The sequence below is a fragment of the Ostrinia nubilalis genome, chromosome 26 (genome assembly GCF_963855985.1).
Source record: "Ostrinia nubilalis chromosome 26, ilOstNubi1.1, whole genome shotgun sequence".
In the NCBI taxonomy this organism is placed as follows: Eukaryota; Metazoa; Arthropoda; class Insecta; order Lepidoptera; family Crambidae; genus Ostrinia; species Ostrinia nubilalis.
Window position 1 is genome coordinate 1,262,227 of NC_087113.1, and position 19,326 is coordinate 1,281,552.

At 37.5% G+C, this 19,326-nt stretch overlaps 1 protein-coding gene across 1 annotated transcript; it reads left to right on the forward strand.

Annotated features, from left to right (window-relative positions):
* The first annotated feature begins 7,652 nt into the window (after nucleotides 1-7,652).
* On the forward strand, nucleotides 7,653-9,959 carry LOC135084537 (ecdysone oxidase-like). The gene is made up of 3 exons (XM_063979306.1): nucleotides 7,653-7,779; nucleotides 7,935-8,068; nucleotides 8,303-9,959. Exons 1-3 carry the CDS (start codon nucleotides 7,662-7,664, stop codon nucleotides 9,836-9,838), a joined length of 1,788 nt encoding a protein of 595 aa, XP_063835376.1. The 5' UTR covers nucleotides 7,653-7,661; the 3' UTR covers nucleotides 9,839-9,959.
* Nucleotides 9,960-19,326: the final 9,367 nt, after the last annotated feature.

Sequence of the window (19,326 nt, forward strand, 5' to 3'; positions counted from 1 at the left end):
CGACACTAGCGCCACCAACAGTAGCTCGAAACTAGGTTTCGATATTCTCGCCATTGGTGTTTTAGTTCCCGTTCGAGACGGTCGTAGAATTAGCTCCGCTAGTTCGCGACCCATCTCACAGGTACTAGTCGTGACGTGATTCAGGTAAAATATTACCATCATAATGTAAGTACTTCTAAATTATTATGTACTGGCTGAAAACTTATAAAAAATACTGTGATTACTTATTTCGCAGTGTAATTTATTTTTACAACGGTGTTACCGTTCGGGGGTAGATTGCATTCAATCTAACTCAGTGTAATTTTAAATAATTATCTTTCTTCTCTAGTAATACTTGTACCTAACGGTATTCCGTTAGACGTGTTTTAAAAGTAACATTACTTTTTAGCAATGTTTGTTTCTAACGGTTTTTCGTTAGATATGTTTTTAAGCTAACTTTTCTTCTTAGCAATGTTCGTACCTGACGGCGTGTTCCGTTAGATGTGTTTTAAAACTAACATTCCTTTTTAGCAATGTTTGTGCCTAACGGTTTTCGTTAGATGTGTTTTAAAACTAATATTCCTTTTTAGCAATGTTCATTCCTAACGGTATAACACTCCTTTTTAGCTGTGTTTGTTCCTAAGGGTTTTCCGTTAGATTTCTTTATTTTCAAAAGGAAAGAGGAAATATTATGTCCACGTGCAGAAGAGGAGCAAGAGTTGGCGTAGAGGTCAAATCAAAGGATGGTGTGGTGTATAGCCTGACCAGGAACATAAAAACCCTGGCATAGAGGCGCGTCAATTGCATTTGATAGTGCAACACTGAGTACAGTCGTACCTGTGTTAAATTAATAGGCTAACTTTATGTATCAGGATTCAGGATTACGGGCTAATTTGATATTTTCATGAATTAACGAAAAAATATTATTATAGGTAACCTGGTTTAAATAAATTAAATGAAAACATCAATCGAGCTAGTAGGATTTATTTTATTATTCATCAATAATCAAATTCAGAACTTGAATATTCAACTGCAATGTCTGCTCATGGACGCTTCAAACTCGGTACTTCTTTTCAATTCCATAAAATTCAACACTTAGAAAGTGACAAAAAACTTTAAAATAGGTAGTTGAAACAAACCACAGCTAATTTTCATAGTGGACTGTACTATACGATAAACATGTCAGTCAATTTGACACCCTTGTCGGAAAAATTATTCAATGAAAATATTGTCCGAACCCTTAGTATTTCTCTTCGACAAATCCTTTAACACATTGTGAACCACTTTTCTTTCACGACTTTGAAAAGATTTTAGCAATTTAATTCACAAAATCAATTGCGCACATTTAAAATAAAGTTTGTTTACACTTTGACAGCAAAAGACTGACATGCAAGGTGACATGACAATGAAGTTTTCAGTTACTGTTGCCATTAAAAGAAATTAGTACCATTAGTTTTCCGCAACATGGCGAGGGTTTTTATGTTCCTGGTCAGGCTATAATGTGATAGTCGCAAGATGTGATTGCTTGCTACAATAAGCTGTAAGTACCAACTTACCAATACCATTTCAGACATACGAATTCCATCGGACGGATTGTGTTGATTTATAAATCAACAAAATAAATAAACGGTAAACTACCTTTATCAATATGCATCCGGGGAAAGTATGAAAACTTCCACTAGGTAGGGTAGCGTACCGACGTACCTATTCTACCGCCATTATGGAAGTCTAACGCATGGCTTATAACCCAAGAGTGAAGTGTGCAGTTTGTCCTATTAGGATACGGTACGTAGGTATAATAATACCTTTGTGGTTTTCTTAAACTATGATTTCAGGAAAACGCTATGCTGTTACTGTGTAGATAAACAGTGAGTCTGTGTAATAAACGGTGAAGGATGAACATCGTCTATTCAGCCTGATACGCAGTTTATTTGATGCTAGCGGCGTCTGGAAAATTTTTCGGCAGCAATACGATCGCAACTCTGCTCCGCAGATCGATCTGAGATTTCGCCTTATGCTAAATACCTACAGTGGAAAACTCAAACTGGCTACTCGGCAAGCTAGATGGCAGTGTAACCAAAACACAGCAGCATAATCCTGTAGCGAGGGTAAGTTCTCTTGGAGCAAACAGGGAAAAACCAGGAGCCAGAACCTTTTCTCCCTCATCCCACCGGGATAGGAGAAAACTCAAACACTCAAGGAGTCTCATATTGAGCCAGGCAACGCCGCTCATTTTTATTTACGTCGAGAGGTCTTAGTAAGGCATTGGTCCAAACCCTCTTGTTATCCCTCATCCCACTGGGATAGGAGATTACCCAAAGAGAATCGGACTCAAATCATTACATTTCGAGCCGAGCAACCTCGCTCATTTTTATTAACGTCGAGAGGTTTTAGGGCATCGCTCTAAACCCTCATGTTATCCCTCATCCCACTGGGATAGGAGATTACCCAAAGAGAACCGGACTCAAATCATTACATTTCGAGCCGAGCAACCTCGCTCATTTTTATTTACGTCGAGAGGTCTTAGGGCATCGCTCTAAACCCTCATGTTATCCCTCATCCCACTGGGATAGGAGATTACCCAAAGAGAACCGGACTCAAATCACTACATTTCGAGCCGAGCAACCTCGCTCATTTTTATTTACGTCGAGAGATCTTAGGGCATCGCTCTAAACTCTCATGTTATCCCTCATCCCTCTGGGATAGGAGATTACCCAAGGAGAATCGGACTCAAATCATTACATTTCGAGCCAAGCAACCTCGCTCGTTTGTATTTGCGGTTCAAAGACATGAGGGCATCGTCCTAAATCCTCATAATTTTTGAAGAGTTATAGAACCCAAACGCCTTATTCCACGGCAAACGAAAATAAGTAAAGTTGCCGAGTAGACATGAGGGCTTCGCCCTAAATCCGCATAACTATAAAATGGTCTGAAATTCTATTTTGCACGGCAAAATTAAAGTAATGTTGCCGGGAGGACATTAGGGCATCGCCCCAAATCCTCATAATTTTCAAGGGTTATGGAACCCTAATTAAAATGCTTTATTTCATGACAAAAGTAAGCTATTTAAGACCTGCCATGGGTAAAAGGTGGAGACAGAGATCATGAGATTACGCAAAAATTACTCGATTCGTGTCAGTTTGGCTTATTTCATTACTGCCGAGATGATACAAGGGCATCGCCCTAAACCTTCAGAATCTTGAAGGATGTTAATTAATCGGGCTCGCAGCTATGCGCCCTGAATTTTTCGTACCGAACAGTTAAAGCCTGGAGAAATTAAATAAACTTAAGCCTTTATGCAGCCTCTGCATAGTAAAGTTACAACTATTGACCTGATAGTCTTTTAAATAAGGTATACATTCATAGACGCTTGGCGGGTACCACAAAGTACTGAATACTAAAATAAGTATTTGTCTGCTATACATACCTATAGTACACCGACAGACTCATGCAAATGTTCTGACGGCAATTGATTCGCACAGAAAGAGTCGCGACATTCGCGCCCTTACCTATTGGACGACTTCATTCTGGGGTAACTCAGGACCCATCCTTGCTTCGGGGTCAGATATAACCCATGCCCCTATTGTAATAAAAGCACACAAGTCTGGATAATAAACACAATGAAGTCGGTCCTTACCTATATAAAATAAATAAACAAAATAATAACAGTCTTACAAACTAGTAACAGTAAAAGGTGAACTCCATAAATACAAAATGGCCTAACCGAGTCTCGGTTGCCAAAAACATACAGATCAAGTCACGTAACGTTACAAATCCTAAAGCATTGGCTCTTCTCATGTTATAACACTACAATTCATGATTTGCGTGAGGCAAAGAGCATTTTAACCGCCAACTTGAGGCGCTCATGGCACCCAATACCAAATACTTATGATCCACAATAACCAAAAGTATAAAGCTTATCTGAGCTTAAAACAAATTGGGCACGCTGCATGGTAACGCATTTCGCAATTGAATTTCACTGTACAACGAAAACAGTGACTTTAGTAAACCGTACTTACTAAATATATATTAAACCGCGTAGGTTTACATACTACAATTTGTTATTTTCTCATTTATACAAGCCATTACATTCGTTGGAGAAAAGATTGCATACCAAAAGTCACACAAGTCTTCAGTCTCTTAACTGAACTTTCTGTGTGCCCTATTATAGTGTCAATGACTACGTCTTGTCTACTTAATTTAAGTAAATAAATATAATTTATTATTAATGCCATATGACACCATGTCATATTGTTAATTCGACCTTTTGTGCACCTCTGTGGTTCAATAAAAATTGTCGTATGAATATGAACGACTTTTACGAGGAGTTAAAGGGAATAAATCAAAACCTTCAGTCCAAGAAAGTAATTTAACTCTGATTTTTCCAATTATCACTGTGACCTTAGGGTCACACAGAAGTACATAAACATGGTTGGAATTAATTTTGGATAATGTGCCGCACTCTTAAGCTCTTTGCTTGGGGCCGAAAGTCCTTCGCCTACCTACATAGTACCTACAATTTACAAAATTCGTATTTGATGTGATTTAAATCCATCAATTATTATACCGTAACGAAGGTAGTCACAAGCAAAATGTTGTGGCACACACAACTGTTTACGAGTTAACTTGTTTTAAGTACAACAGCCTCGTGAAATATTCTAATACCTACCCGACTCGCTAGGTCAATAAAGTAATTTGTCTCTGCTGACTATTGTCACAAAAATTAGTACTTACCTACCTACTGGCAACTTAGGTATGTACACTTCCCTGAATCATGAGTGACATTGGCGATGATATAAAACTTAGTGTTACACAAACATAAATATTTTTACATAAATATTATTACATCGTGCAAATGAGCGATCGTCCAACGGCATTCAGGGTGATGAAAATAAATCATTCGAAATTAAATCCGATGCCCACCCTAAGGGCCTTGATGAAACCTGATAAGGTTTAGATCGGCTACGAAACTATCATTTAATTCTAGCTGTGCTTGCGACTTCGTTTGCATAACTTTTCCCGCTTTCGCAACATTCTTATTGATGCTCCGCTACTATTGGTGGTAGAATGATGTTATTATGATTTTATAGAATTCGTGGTTAAAGGACTCCAACACAAAGATAGTTTTTGTGTTGATGCAAACAAACTCTTGTTCAGCCCTATAACATTATTATTATAATTGTAATTACAATAATACATAATTACATATTAAGATTGCTCTGAATTAAGCTGGTTGACTAACCGTCAATAAGCTGATCTAGCTGACAAGTTATCACTGTTAGCCCTAAAGAGAATGGTCGCACAGTCTTACCACAGCACCGACGTTTGTAAACCGCAAAGTTTACTAAGTTTGTACTAGGAAAGTCTGTATTATTATAAATTTTATCAATTCCGACTCAAACTTCGCTATCCCTAGCGAACAGCGAGAACGCGGAATACTCAGGCAATACAAAAGTATCGTACCTATACATAGCCGGCTAGCTATTGTCACCTATTCATTACACCGTCCACCTAGGCTACGGTCCTGTAAAGGTTTATAAATATTAAAATCCGAGCTGATACCTAAATGTGGGAAATGTTGGAGATCATCAAACGCCCGCTATCGGCAAGCGACCTTAACTGTACCAGTGAATATTCTTATCCATACCTAATAATTATTCACTCCTACCGAAGCTTATTAAATTCATCCAACGGTCTGATACTGTGAGTGAGGGTGGACGTAGCTTTTGCGCCTTTTACATGACGTAAAGTAACCGATAGTTCATTATTACATAGTTGTTAATAAACGATGCATTAGACGTGAATTTACGGAGATGCAGATGCAGGTTGCGTTCTGTAAAATATTATAATGTACCTACACACAGTACATTACCACTCAGTAGACAGATAAGCTAAAGTTCTAACTAATTCATAACATTAATTCTCACTGATCAATGTCTTATTCTTCAATTGATCACATTGGCGATTACACAGCGCCACCAGGAGATAATAGACACGTCTCTCATTATAAAGGCTTCGAATAACGGTACAGTACTGTTTAATAGCGACGTTTTACCTGAAAATAAAACGTTTATTAAACATACTTACCTTATTCGAAGCCTACTTTTTAAATCTACCTGGTGTCATAAAACACAATGGCGAGAATATCGAAACCTAGTTTCGAGCTACTGTTGGTGGCGCTAGTGTCGTTAATTGAGGCGTGCTTAGGCGGTGGGGGACCGGAGCGGAAGTCACGTGGGCAGATTATACGTCAAAACTAGTACTCAAACAGGAAAAGACAGACACTACTCATTATAAAGGCTTCGAATAAGGTAAGTATGTTTAATAAACGTTTTATTTTCAGGTAAAACGTCGCTAATTATGGTATGTATTTGTCACCATCAATTAATTGACGTACTTTTTAAAACTGTCAAAACCAGACTTTCCCATAGATCAAAATCAAAATTATCTTTATTTGTGTAGACTAATTAAATTAGTACTTACAAATCGTCAAATGCTCTTAAGGAGCCTATACATGTCTCATTCCTTTTTTGCCTTACCAGGCAATGATCTTGTATGGCAATACTACCCTTTTGTCAATTCAATTATAATAATAATAAAAATAAATAAATAAATCTTAGGACAATTTCACACAGCGCCAGCTAGCCCCAAAGTAAGCAACTTAATGCTTGTGTTATGGGTGCTAGCTTAACGGATATACTACTTATATACTTTTTTTTTAAATACATACATTATTATACATAGTAACACCCAGACCCGTCACAGAAATTAAAATTCATCATTTCAATTTCTGCCCGGCCGGGAATCGAACCCGGGACCTCTCGGCATAGTAGTCCGCTCTGAACCACTACACCAAACGGCCGACTTATTAAACTACTTTTTTCAATTACAGTGCAACCAACAATTTTAATTTACAAGTAATTTAAAATTAATTGTTTTTACATATTTACGACATAAAAGGTCCTACATACTAATAAAGAATTTGAATTTGATATGTTTTGACGATAGAGAGTGAGGAGGAAACCTTTCTCTAACGCCATGTAAATTGCCTAAACTTTTAGTAAATGATTTATACCTATAAACTATGACTCTATCTACGCCAATTACATCAGAACTGAGAATGTCTTCAAAGCACGGGGTCATCATTCTTTTCTTACATTCACGTTGATTAATGCCCCCAATTTCCTAACCAAACGGGGTCTTTTTTGCACCGTCAATTGATTTCTATATCCTTATGGGGCCATAATGTACGGATCAGTATCATTTGTTGATCAAGGATATTTAATTTTGTGAAGGTTTATTTAGAAGAATGTATGCTTTTATTGTAAAGAATATAGACAACCTTTTTCATTTGACTTATAATCCCTACTTCCCTACTAATATTATAAATGCGAAAGTAACTCTGTCTGTCTGTCTGTATTGCTTTCACGACTAAACCACTGAAACGATTTTGATGAAATTTGGCATAGAGATAGTTTGAGTCCCGGGAAAGGACATATTATTATGATAGTTTTTATCCCGGTTTTTGAAACCGGGACGCGGGCGATAAAGTTTTTCTACCAAATTCCACGCGGGCGAAGCCGCGGGTGGATAGTAATAAATAAAGAAGTTTCATCGAACACCGTCCAGTACTTTTTCTGTAAATCCTCATAAATTTTACATTTCAGGAATAATTGGGTATAATGCTGACGACGGTCAGGTCAGTGGTGGCATCCACGAGGGCCATCCAGACAGCTCTGCTGGTGGTGTCGGGCCTTCAGCTGACGGGGTACATGTGGCCTCCTTCTGTTCAAGTCACCAGTAAGTCCAATTTCCAATAGAAATAGACAGGGTCGGCCCAATCCTCTATTTGCCTTTGTAAATTACAGAGGGTCGTGCTCCTGCAGTGGAGACTAAATGACCTGATGACGATGACGATGATGATCATGATGATGATGATGATGTACTTGTTTCAGATAGAGACACCTATGACTTCGTCATCGTAGGCGCGGGGTCGGCTGGTTGCGTCGTCGCAAATAGACTGTCGGAGGACCCTCACCTCAAAGTCCTTCTGATTGAGGCCGGAGGGGACCCTCCTCTTCAATCTGTTGTAAGTAATATTTAATAGTGGTTCTCTAAGCTTATTTTAATTTTATTTATTTTAAAAATTTACATTTACGAAGAAATAAAAATATTTGATACGATCCTCATTTCTAATTGTGCAAAACCCCCCGCAAATTATCTTGTTTTGTTCGTTCTCGTGCATTCACTAAAATATTTTAAGCGTGTTTACTGTTTAGTTATGGTTTTAATAACAAGTGTGTTAAATCATGATGTTCAACAGCTTCCAGGCTTGCTAACGACTCTGCAGAACTCAGTAGTCGACTACAACTTCACTTCTGAGAACGACGGATATTCAGCACAAAACCTGAAGAACGGAGTCGTCGGGTTGTCAACAGGAAAAATGCTCGGAGGCACCAGCAGTCTGAACCACATGCTGCACGTCCGAGGCAACCCTCACGACTACGCGAGATGGGTCACAGCATCCAAGGACGAAGCCTGGAGCTACTGGAATTTACTTCCATACTTCATCAGAAGCGAAAAATTCGAAGACCAAGGAATTCTGGAAACTTCTAGCGCTCGATATGTAGGAACAAGCGGCTACTTGAAGATATCTAGACAAACGAGCGAAGATAATGCGCCAATTTTTGCCGCATTCCACGAAATGGGACTTGATGTCGTTGCAAATTCCAACGATCCATTTTTCACGGTCGGTGTGTCTGAACCGATGCTGAATATCGCTGATGGCGTTCGCCAGAGTGGGGCCGAAGCGTACTTACGACCTATTGCCCATCGCCCCAATTTCTATCTCCTAAAAAATACACAAGTCACCAAGATTCTGTTTGATGAAAAGAAAAACGCTATTGGAGTGACAGCTGTCAACAACGGAAAAGCGATCACCATCCATGCTAATCATGAAGTAATTTTAACAGCTGGAGCATTGATCACTCCTCAGCTGCTCATGTTGTCAGGAGTAGGTCCAAAAGAGCATCTGTCTTCATTCAACATTCCGGTTGTCTCAGACCTGCCAGTAGGTCAAAACCTGCAAGATCACATCCCAGCTATGGTCGTTCATTCTCTGAAACCTGGTAAACCTGATAAGACCCCGCCTAATCCTACACGATTCCCATTTCCAATTACCACTGCGTATACAGCGATTAACATGCACCAAACTTTCCCTGATTATCAAGTGATTAATGCAATCGTCTCTCCTGAAGCAACTTCTTTAATTGAGTTCTGTTCCCTCGCATTTTTCTATAAAGATGAGATCTGCCAAAACTTTTTTGATGGTGGACGCGGCAAATATACTTTACTGACCCTTCTCAATATAATGTATGCAGAATCTCGAGGTGAAGTCCTGCTGCGTAGCACGAACATAACTGATCCCCCTATAGTCAAACTTGGGACGTACTCAAACCAGAATGACCTGCACAACATGGCTCTGTACCTCAAAGACTTTTCTAGGATTGTCAACACCACCAGTTTTAAGCATATGGGAGCAGCATTGATTGACTTGGATCTATCCAAGTGTAAGCATTTGCCGAGAGATTCTTACGAATATTGGAAGTGCTATGCTTTAAGCATGTCATCGACCATGTGGCATTACAGCGGCACCAGTTCTATGGGGCTAGTTCTGGATAGCCATTTGCTGGTCAAAGGAGTACAGAGACTGAGGGTGGCGGATGCTAGCGCCATGCCCAACCCCATCAGTGGGAATATAAATGCTGCCGTGGTGGTCTTAGCTGAGAAGGCAGCCGATTTGGTTAAAGAAGATTTGCAACCTCGACTTTTTTATCCATACCAAAACTATTTATGGTAAATCCTACTAATATTATAAATGCGAAAGTTTGGATGTTTGGATGTTTGTTACTCTTTCACGCAAAAAACTACTGAACGGATTTTGATGAAACTTTACACTATTATTGTTTATAACCCAGAATAACATAAATAGGCTATAATTTATGACAAACTAAATTTCACGCGGGTGAAGCCGCGGGCAAAAGCTAGTATTAAATATGTAGGTACCTATGTTACAGATAAGTACAACTGAATTACATAAATTATTTAAAATAAGGTATTAATGAGTAATAAAAAGTTTGTAAATGTATGAGGACCAAACTGAATCTCATAGATTGTATTTTTAACATTTTTGTTAATAAAATTGAGAGCCTGGAAAGTGGAAAATAAGAAATTAATAAAAAATAAAAATAATAAAATAGCATATAAACTAAAATTTATTTTAGCCCTGAAAACCCAATTCGTTTTTAATTAAGTTTAATTTGTTTTTTTTACTTACTAAATACCTTTGGCCAAGTTGTACATAATCTGTGGTAAAAAAATTGCATTTTGACAGCTCTTATGGCGGTAGAAAAAAGTTTGCAATGATTGTGCGTGCGTGTCAGTAAAATATTATTATTATTTGAAGTGAAATTATTAGTGTGATAAATTGCAAAAGCACGCAATTAATTATATTTTATCTTATTCGCAAAATCAGTGATTATTTTGTGTGATAGTTTGCTTATGTTTAAAAAGTATTTCTTCGCTTTGCATTAGAGTTTAATCTATTCAAATTGTTAATCTGTTGTCGTGCAAGGATGCTGATTGCTGATAATAATATCATCATAAAAGGTAAGTGGAAATTCCGTTTTAAAATATTTTAGGTATTGGCACAGAATACATAATAGTAGCAACAGAAATTGCACTCCTTTGTGTAGGATCAGATGCCGACATTTTAACGGTAATAATAATAATGCAAAATATCCAACGCACATGGTGCATTCGAAATCGCACCTTACTACTACGCTCACAAGAGCGCATTTTTTTGTGTTTAGAATTGATCTACGTCACCGCTCAAGCGTCAGGGTTGTATTCAATGAGCAAAGTAAAATAAATAAAAACTTAATTTTAAGAAGCATTTATTGTATTTACGATTATAAAACTTTAATCTAGTGGAGTTTGTATAATCGTACCATCTCTAAAGTACCTATTAATAAACTTCAGTGTTGCGATAATTCGAAATTAAACAAACAGTTTTAAAAGGTGTAGTGTCGGAAAATAGACACGGTGAAGTAAAGTTAATGTTTTTATTAGCTAAAATAATTTTTTTGCTATAGTTTTTTGTCATGAGTATTTCAAAATAATTTATTATTTAAAAAGTGTAGTTTTTTTTTTTATTATTTAAATCACTACAGTTAATTATTATTCCTAAATATTACAATTTTTCATTAAAGAAGAATAACAGTGCTGTTGGAACAATAAACCTTGATTGCGACTATGATCGACCGAGCGTGTATAGATACGCGTGTGCAAACAGGCGCGTGGCGGCCCGGACTGATTTGCAACTTGAAGTTGTCGCGCGCTGTAGGTAATTATCTCGGCTGGCATAGGCGAGTGACGGAGGCCTGGTATTGGTGACCAAAAAACGATTTTGAAAGATAGTGAAAGAAAAGCAATAGAAATAATCTTTGTCAACGTGTGTTTCAACGTGACTGAAGCTGAACACATGGATATTACAAATTACTTCTCGAATATCCATTTGATAAATAGTTAGATAACTATTTTTATATTTTACTAGCGGCCGGCCGCCCGCGACTTCGTACGCGTGGATCCCATTTAACTCCCTTAGGGGTTGAATCTTGCAAAATCCCGTGTTAGTGAGCACTTACGTTGTAAAAGGAACCCCCATGCAAAATTTGAGACTCCTAGCACTTGTAGTTTTTGAGATTTCGTGATAAGTGAGTCAGTCAGTGACCTTTCGCTTTTATAGATAAGATTAACGCCCGCGACTTCGTACGCGTGAAAATAGTTTGACTAATATTTCCCGTTTTGCAACATTTTTCTTTACTAGGTACTCCGCCTCTATTGGCTGTAGGGTGATGTTAGCCTTCCTCGATAAATGGACTATCCAACATAAAAATAATTGTTCAAATCGGACCAGTAGTTCCTAAGATTAGCGCGTTCAAGCAAACAAACGAACGAACTCTTCAGCTTTTTAATATACGAGGCTATTATCGAAATTTTTCCCATGTGATTTTTCTAATAGATTACTCTGCTTACCGACATCAAACTATTAATCGATTGATAAAAACTTAATCTTAGAGTTAGATCAAAACAAACGCAAAAACTAGAGATGGGCCGACTAGTCGGCGACTAGTCGGGAAAGCCGACTATTCGGCATCATTTGTAGTCGGCCGACTAGTGACGACTATTCGGCAAAATCTGCCGATTATAATCGGCGCATTACAAAATTAAATATGTGAATGAAATAAAGCTCATAATTACCAAGATGATTATGAGGTAGACCAAGGGAGTTTATCTAAACCATTTTTGACTGCAAAAAATCAGTAAAAAGTGTTTTCACCTGATTTAAAATTTTGCCAATCAGTCTAAATTCATACAAAGTTAAGATTAGTTAAAATTACCAGGATATCATCAAAAATGTGTAAAGTTTACGTAATTTGTCCATATAAAAATTGTCACTTTTTTCGGGGAAAAAATGCATGGAATTGCATACCTATCCTGCGGGGAAGTGGTAGATTATGTGGGGCTCCTCTCATCGGAAGGATTCGGAATACCCACATAAATAACCCCTGAGCTCCGTCGATCGCCTTAGTGTGAAGAACTATGGGAATCCGGACAAAGCCATCAACTATCACAGTCTGTGCCAGCAATTGGCGGGCCCTGCCTATCCGACGGTGGTGGTAGTCCGTGCTATGTAGGCGGGGGTACCCCCACGCCCCTAGCTTCTGACCATCACCATGGAGGGTGGTGAGGAATCAGTGGGCCTAGGATGCGTGCCGCGATAAGCGCAATTTTCCCATACATTTTGACGTCGATAAGTAAGAATAACATCACGGTGCGCATCCTAGCCCAGCAGGAGGCGATCATATTGTCACCTCTTCTGACCCCTCCGCCGTCGAAAATTATGACATCTACCTTAGGTACTGTTAGGTGATTGTAATTTTTTCTCATAATTAAAGAAATCTCATTTCTTTAGAAGTTATACTTATCTCTTTAGAAATCTAGATATTCTTATTTCTTTGAGAAATCTAGATATTATTCTTCGGACAAGTAGATATTAGAATGATCGGCATTGCCGACTAGTCGGCCGACTAATCGGCAATTTGAAAACCGATTAGTCGGCTAGTCGGTTAGTCGGCAAATACCATAGTCGGCCCATCACTAGCAAAAACCAAAATAATCTATTTATTTGGGTTTTTGTTAAATGCGCTAGGTAGCGCATTTTCTTACATAACTTTTCAATTCCTATCATTGGAGGTCCGAAAATATTTCTCATACAATTTGATACCATAATGATCATTCTTCATAAAAAATTTAAAACCTACATATTTAAAAACATAATCATTGATATTCATAATATCACTAATCATACACTTAGTTTTTACTAATATTTGTTTTCATATATTTTTCTATAATAATGATCGAAACTCATAATCATTCGAATAAATAACTATCCTATTCATAAATGTGATGTATCCTAATATTTATTTTCATAAATTTATTACTCATAAGTGTATTTATCCATATTATTGAAAATCATGATGTCTATATTCGTATTAAATCGTATTTTAACATTAAATTAATTTGAAATTGTCCAAAACAGGCAATATTTTGTGCCACAAAACTAACGTGACAGAAACGAATCGCTGCAAAACCGACTCCACGTAGTCTTGTCTGCCCTACCCCTAGAGTGTAATTTAAAAGCCGGAGGCGCGGAGGGAGGGCAGCCCTCGCCCGCTGTAACGAGGCCCAGGCGCCCGGGCGAGCTGGAGCGGCTGAGGCTGGTCGCCGAGGCGCCGAAGGCGCCGATGGCGATCCAAAAAGCCGAAGCTGCGGAAGCAAGCGTGGGTGCCTGAGCCTCGTTACGCAAGGGCGGAAGGGCTGCACATCCCGCAGCGCCGGAGACGAGGAGATACCAATGCATGCTGCATGCTTGCTTTCATGCTGCATGCTCTGCATGCTTATCTACTCTATTAGATTATATATGATTTTTTTAAAGATACGAGTATGTCTGTTATAAAGTAAATTATTCTGAACAACAACATTATGAGTTGAAGTATGTTCTTAGTAACAACATTATTAATTAAAACAATATGATCAATGAATGTTATGAAGAAAAAAGATCTGAAAATAAAAATTATGTATTTCAAATGGTTCTTGGTAGTAACAGTATTGATAAAAAAATTATGATTACTAACTGTTATGAGCTCCGATGGTAGTAATAAAAATGTATGAATAAAAAAAGTATGAAAAATAAAATTATGAAGAGAGATTATTATGAACACAAATCGGTAGTAAGACAAAGAATAGGATTTAGAATTTTATGTGAGCCAATATAGAACCAATGCGCTAGCTTAAAATGGTTATAACGAAAATAATAAGAGCGCTTTCATATTTAGGCGATTTAGCAGCGCGACAAATGCGCGATAGACGCGCTGTCGAAAATTTCATACTATGTGACAGCGGATGTATGCCTTCACATTATAAAAACGCCGCTGAGCTGCGGTCTGTCGCGCTTCTAACGCCCTAATGTGAAAGCGCTCTAACCTAAAATCTCGTGGGGGGCCTGCTCACACTACGTCTTCCAGCGGATATTTAGCTTATCACGAGGAGTTATCGAGACTTAAAAGCAAAAGGTCACTGACTGCCTCACTCATCATGAAATCTCAGAAACTACAAGTGCTAGGAGTTTCAAATTTTGTACGGGGGTTCCTTTTAGAACGTAGGTGCTCACTAAGACGGGATATTGCAAAATTCAACCCCTAATAGACTAAAACGGGATCCACGCGTACGAAGTCAAAATACAAATAAATAAAAAGGCAATTTCATAGGTAAACACGCGTATTATGGTATTACATTTACGATTGCTTTAATACCTTAAATTCCAGCTATATTTTTGCGTATAACGCTCCTCGGATAGATTATTTCTGTGTACCTGTCTTACCTGATGGATAGGATGAAAGCATATTTTTTACATGGAAAACAAATTTGCTACGATGTACCCATGAACGATATAAATGGCGGATTATATGCGCTGTTACGTTGGATTATTGGGAACAGTTCGTTTAATAGTATTTTAACGGTACTAGTTTTAATATTGTTGGATAAATATTATCTTTGGACCTGATTGAATTTTCTGTAAGTAGGCTTTTAAAGAGCTTACACTTACGTAATATTTTTTTAAAATTTTAATTTGCATATCCCCGTGGTTAGAAAGTTGGACTTTCTCGACTCTCGAATACGATTTTCAATTCCCAGTTGAGACAGCGTAAAATTACTTAAGACAGTGTATTTCTTTGGTTTTTGTAATGGAATTGCAGGTTAGAATTAACCACCTTACTTAAATATTAACAAACGTCAAAAATCTGTCAAACTCTATACAAAAAGCACCGGATAACGTTATAGTTCGGTTAAAGTTGGGTGGTGCAACTCAGCCTTTGTTGTATCGATTTCATGCTATCATTGTGATAAAACGCTGTAAATTCGCAAACCAAGAAGGCAAGTTATTTGACACAGTCGCTTTATAATTGGTGCCTGAATTAAAGAAATGAGTGAGCCTTGAAAGGGCTTTCAAAGGGTACTGTCAGCAAAATGGCCGACAGAGATCTGAATACTTAGCCGAGCGCCCGCTACAGGTACTCTGTGAATTGAGCTGGCAGGAGGGATAGCAAAAAAATCTTTAAAAAAATTTTATAGTCATGAAACTCATTTCATCATCTCAGCCATAGGACGTCCACTGCTGAACATAGGCCTCCCCCAAAGCTTTCCATGTTGCCCGGTTGGTAGCGGCCTGCGTCTAGCGCCATCCTGCTACCTTTACGATGTCGTCGGTCCACCTTGTGGGTGGACGTATCACGCCGCGTGTTCCGGTACGCGGCCTCCACTCCAGAACTTTGCTGCCCCATCGCCAAACATGCCAATACTCATTTATTTTCAGCAATTTTTTTGCAATTAATAAATAATGTAATTTGGAAATTGTATTGATATTAGGTTTACCAGCTAGGTACACTGATGACCGGGAGTTAAAATCAAATAACCGAAAGGAGTGTTTTTTTTTATGCAAGACAAGGCAGGTATTTGACCGCAATCGCACCTGGTGTTAAGGCCGGGTAACAGAGAAAATGGCGAAAATGAGGTTTTCATTTTTCATTTTTGAGGTACTAAACAGTAAAATAAAAGGCTAAGATTTTTTTTGGGCATAGTTGAGGATATTTTCTAGGGCTATTAACGGATGGAAACACGATTTGATGAAGTTGACTCGATAGAATAAATTCCCAAAGTTACCTCTATTCGTTTTCTAATTATGGTTTTATTTTTAAAATAAGCGATTTGAGATTCTGAATCTTTTACTAAACTAAAGTTCAGAAATAACTTGAGGGCTTTTAACGGATGAAATTTTTATATTGCGTCTTATTTAGTTACTATGTTAAAAAATGTGGAAAAAATCGCCCATGACGGCTTGGACAATCTCAATCAGTCGCGCGGTGGCGCTTACGGAGGACGGACGCGTGCCAGTTTTTTGGCCGTGACAGTTCTCGATTTGTCAATATTTTTGACAATGATGACTTTGATGAGTCACAGTATAATAATACCAGTGTTACTGGAGAAAGCTAAAATTTTTGATAATTAAGAATTCTGAATTTTGTCTACCTATTGAAATTTAAATCGTTGGCATCCTTTTAAACTAAGACTCCACTCATGATACATTCCTTAAATATGAGACAAAACCAATGAGTTAAAATTACATTTTAATAGTACCTACATACAATCGTCTTCACTCTTTAGAAGAGCACACTGACACAAATAAATAATAAAAAATTAGGTCAGTGGGTCAAATATAGGGGCAGCTGCACGTCACTGAAAGACGATTCTGTTTACTCGGCATCTGGGCTGGAGAGCATGAATCCTTACTTACAGATGCAGATGTAAATAGAGTTATAATTGGACAAATTTTACATGAAATGTTTAACAGAACTTAGTTAAAAGACACATACATGGAATACCAATAAGGTTGCGGAGGGAAAGCTACCTATTATAAACTAGCGGCCGCCCGCGACTTCGTTCGCGTGGACCTCTTTTTACCCCCGTTAGATATGATGTTTTACCTCATTTTACCCATGTTGATAGATGGCGTTTCACGGTTTCCCCCGAATGAATATTTACGAACGTCATACCGTAGTTTGTCCAGTGCTGTAGATTTTAACCAATGACGATAGATGGCGCTTTTAGACACGTCTTATTTATTTATTGAAATTTATTTGCCACATATCGTCATAATGTTAATCTGGGTTATAAACAATAATACTGTAAAGTTTCAACAAAATCCGTTCAGTAGTTTTTGCGTGAAAGAGTAACAAACATCCAGACATCATGACATCCAGACATCCAAACTTTCGCCTTTATAATATTAGTAGGATATTTCACAATCCAAACTAATATTTACTATTTAGCATTTACTTACAGTAAATATTAGTTTGGATCGTGAAATATTTAAAATAAAAAAAAGAATGAAACAAAATAGGGTTTCAAATTACCTATCTATAATCTAATATTATAAAGAGGTAAAGTTTGTGTGTTTGTATATTTGTTAAATTGTAAGGGGTAATCTTGGGATCTACTGAACTGATTTTAAAAAATCTTTCACCAATAGAAAGCCACATTATATCTGAGTGTAATAGGTTATATAAAAACCAAAAAATTCCACGCGGGCGAAGCGGCGGGCGGAAAGCTAGTTTATTTATAATTATGTAAGAGCATCATTTTATTATTAAAGTCGAAGTCAAACATTCTTTATTTGTGTGGACCTATATTAACGAGAGATTACAAGAGATTACAAGGCGTCAAATATTTCAAGAAAAAAATTAAAAACTATTATAAAGCTAAATTTTGCTCTCATGGAGCCTTTACCTACTCTGACAAATTAAGACTTAGAGAAGAAACTAATAATAAAACTATTTAACTGTCCTGCAATGAAAAGCTTGATCGGGTACAACACCTCAAGTTATTTCAGAACTTGATTTCATTAAAAGACTCCGAATATCAAATCGCTTAGGTATCCAAAGTCAAACGATTCTGAAATTAATGTCAAGTGGACTAATGAATAACCCATTAAGATAGTAGCGCCCTCCTGTCAATGACATACCTGGAACGATAGAGTTTTGAACAACTAATAAAAATGCTTTGTCCTAAATGACTGACGGATATCGTAGAGACCTGAAAGTTGGAAGGTGTGTTCTTTTTATGACGTAGGCATCTCATAAGAAAAGATTTTCCGAAATGGGGTCATGAAATGAAGGGGGTGAAAAAAGGGGGCAAAGTTTGTATGGGACAAAGTGATTCCTTGGTTCAATCTACTTGAAATTTAGTTTAACAATACCTTAATATAATTCATGAAAGACGTGTGGAACGGGTAGAAAGTAATTTTGGCAGTCATTTTCTTCGAAGTTGATATCAATACTACTTAGTGCCTTTGATTTAATTACTTTTTATTTTTACAAGTGTTTGAAAACTCCATTTCAGATTGTGTTCAATGTCAAGTGAAATCTCAAATTGAAATGTCTCAATCTCAATGAGGATCCTCTGTATTTATTCCTAGAATTCCCCAAACACCGTCAAATTACCCATTCGAATTCAAGACAGTGCAGTTTCCCATCAGTCTGCTTCGTAATGACTATAAACAAAGCTCAAAGTCAAACTCTAGGGACCTCTGCTTAAACTCCCATGAGTGCACAGAGGTACGCAGGTAACCGCGTGTGATGCTCATAGCAATTTTCGATAGGTACAGAACCCCGTACATACGTCATACATATTATAGAAAGAAAACACCTAGACCAATACAAACAAATATGTTTCTGCAATTTTAGTATGATATTTTTATTTATTAATAAACAAAGAGACTGAACAAAATTGATGCGTACCTATACTGATTAATGTTATGAACCACATGCAAAGCTTCGTGAATTGCAACAACTATAATTAAATTTATTATCCAAGCTCTAAATAATCGCTACTAAGAGTAACTTATCATAAAAAAAAATTCCAATCGCTCAAGCTCCCAAGGGCCTACCGATAGGTCGGGTGACGTAATCTTGAAATTCTTTAAGCCGGCGCAGAACTTCCAGAAGGTCGGGCGACGCCACGGCCGCTTTGAACCGTGTTTACTTCTGCAGTTATATTTTATATTTATTCGATTCTAGAATATATTCCCAAAAAGTCTGAAAGGTGTTTTAATTTGTATCACTTGGATATGATTTCTATTAGAAAGTGTTGTGAGTGTGACGCTTGAAG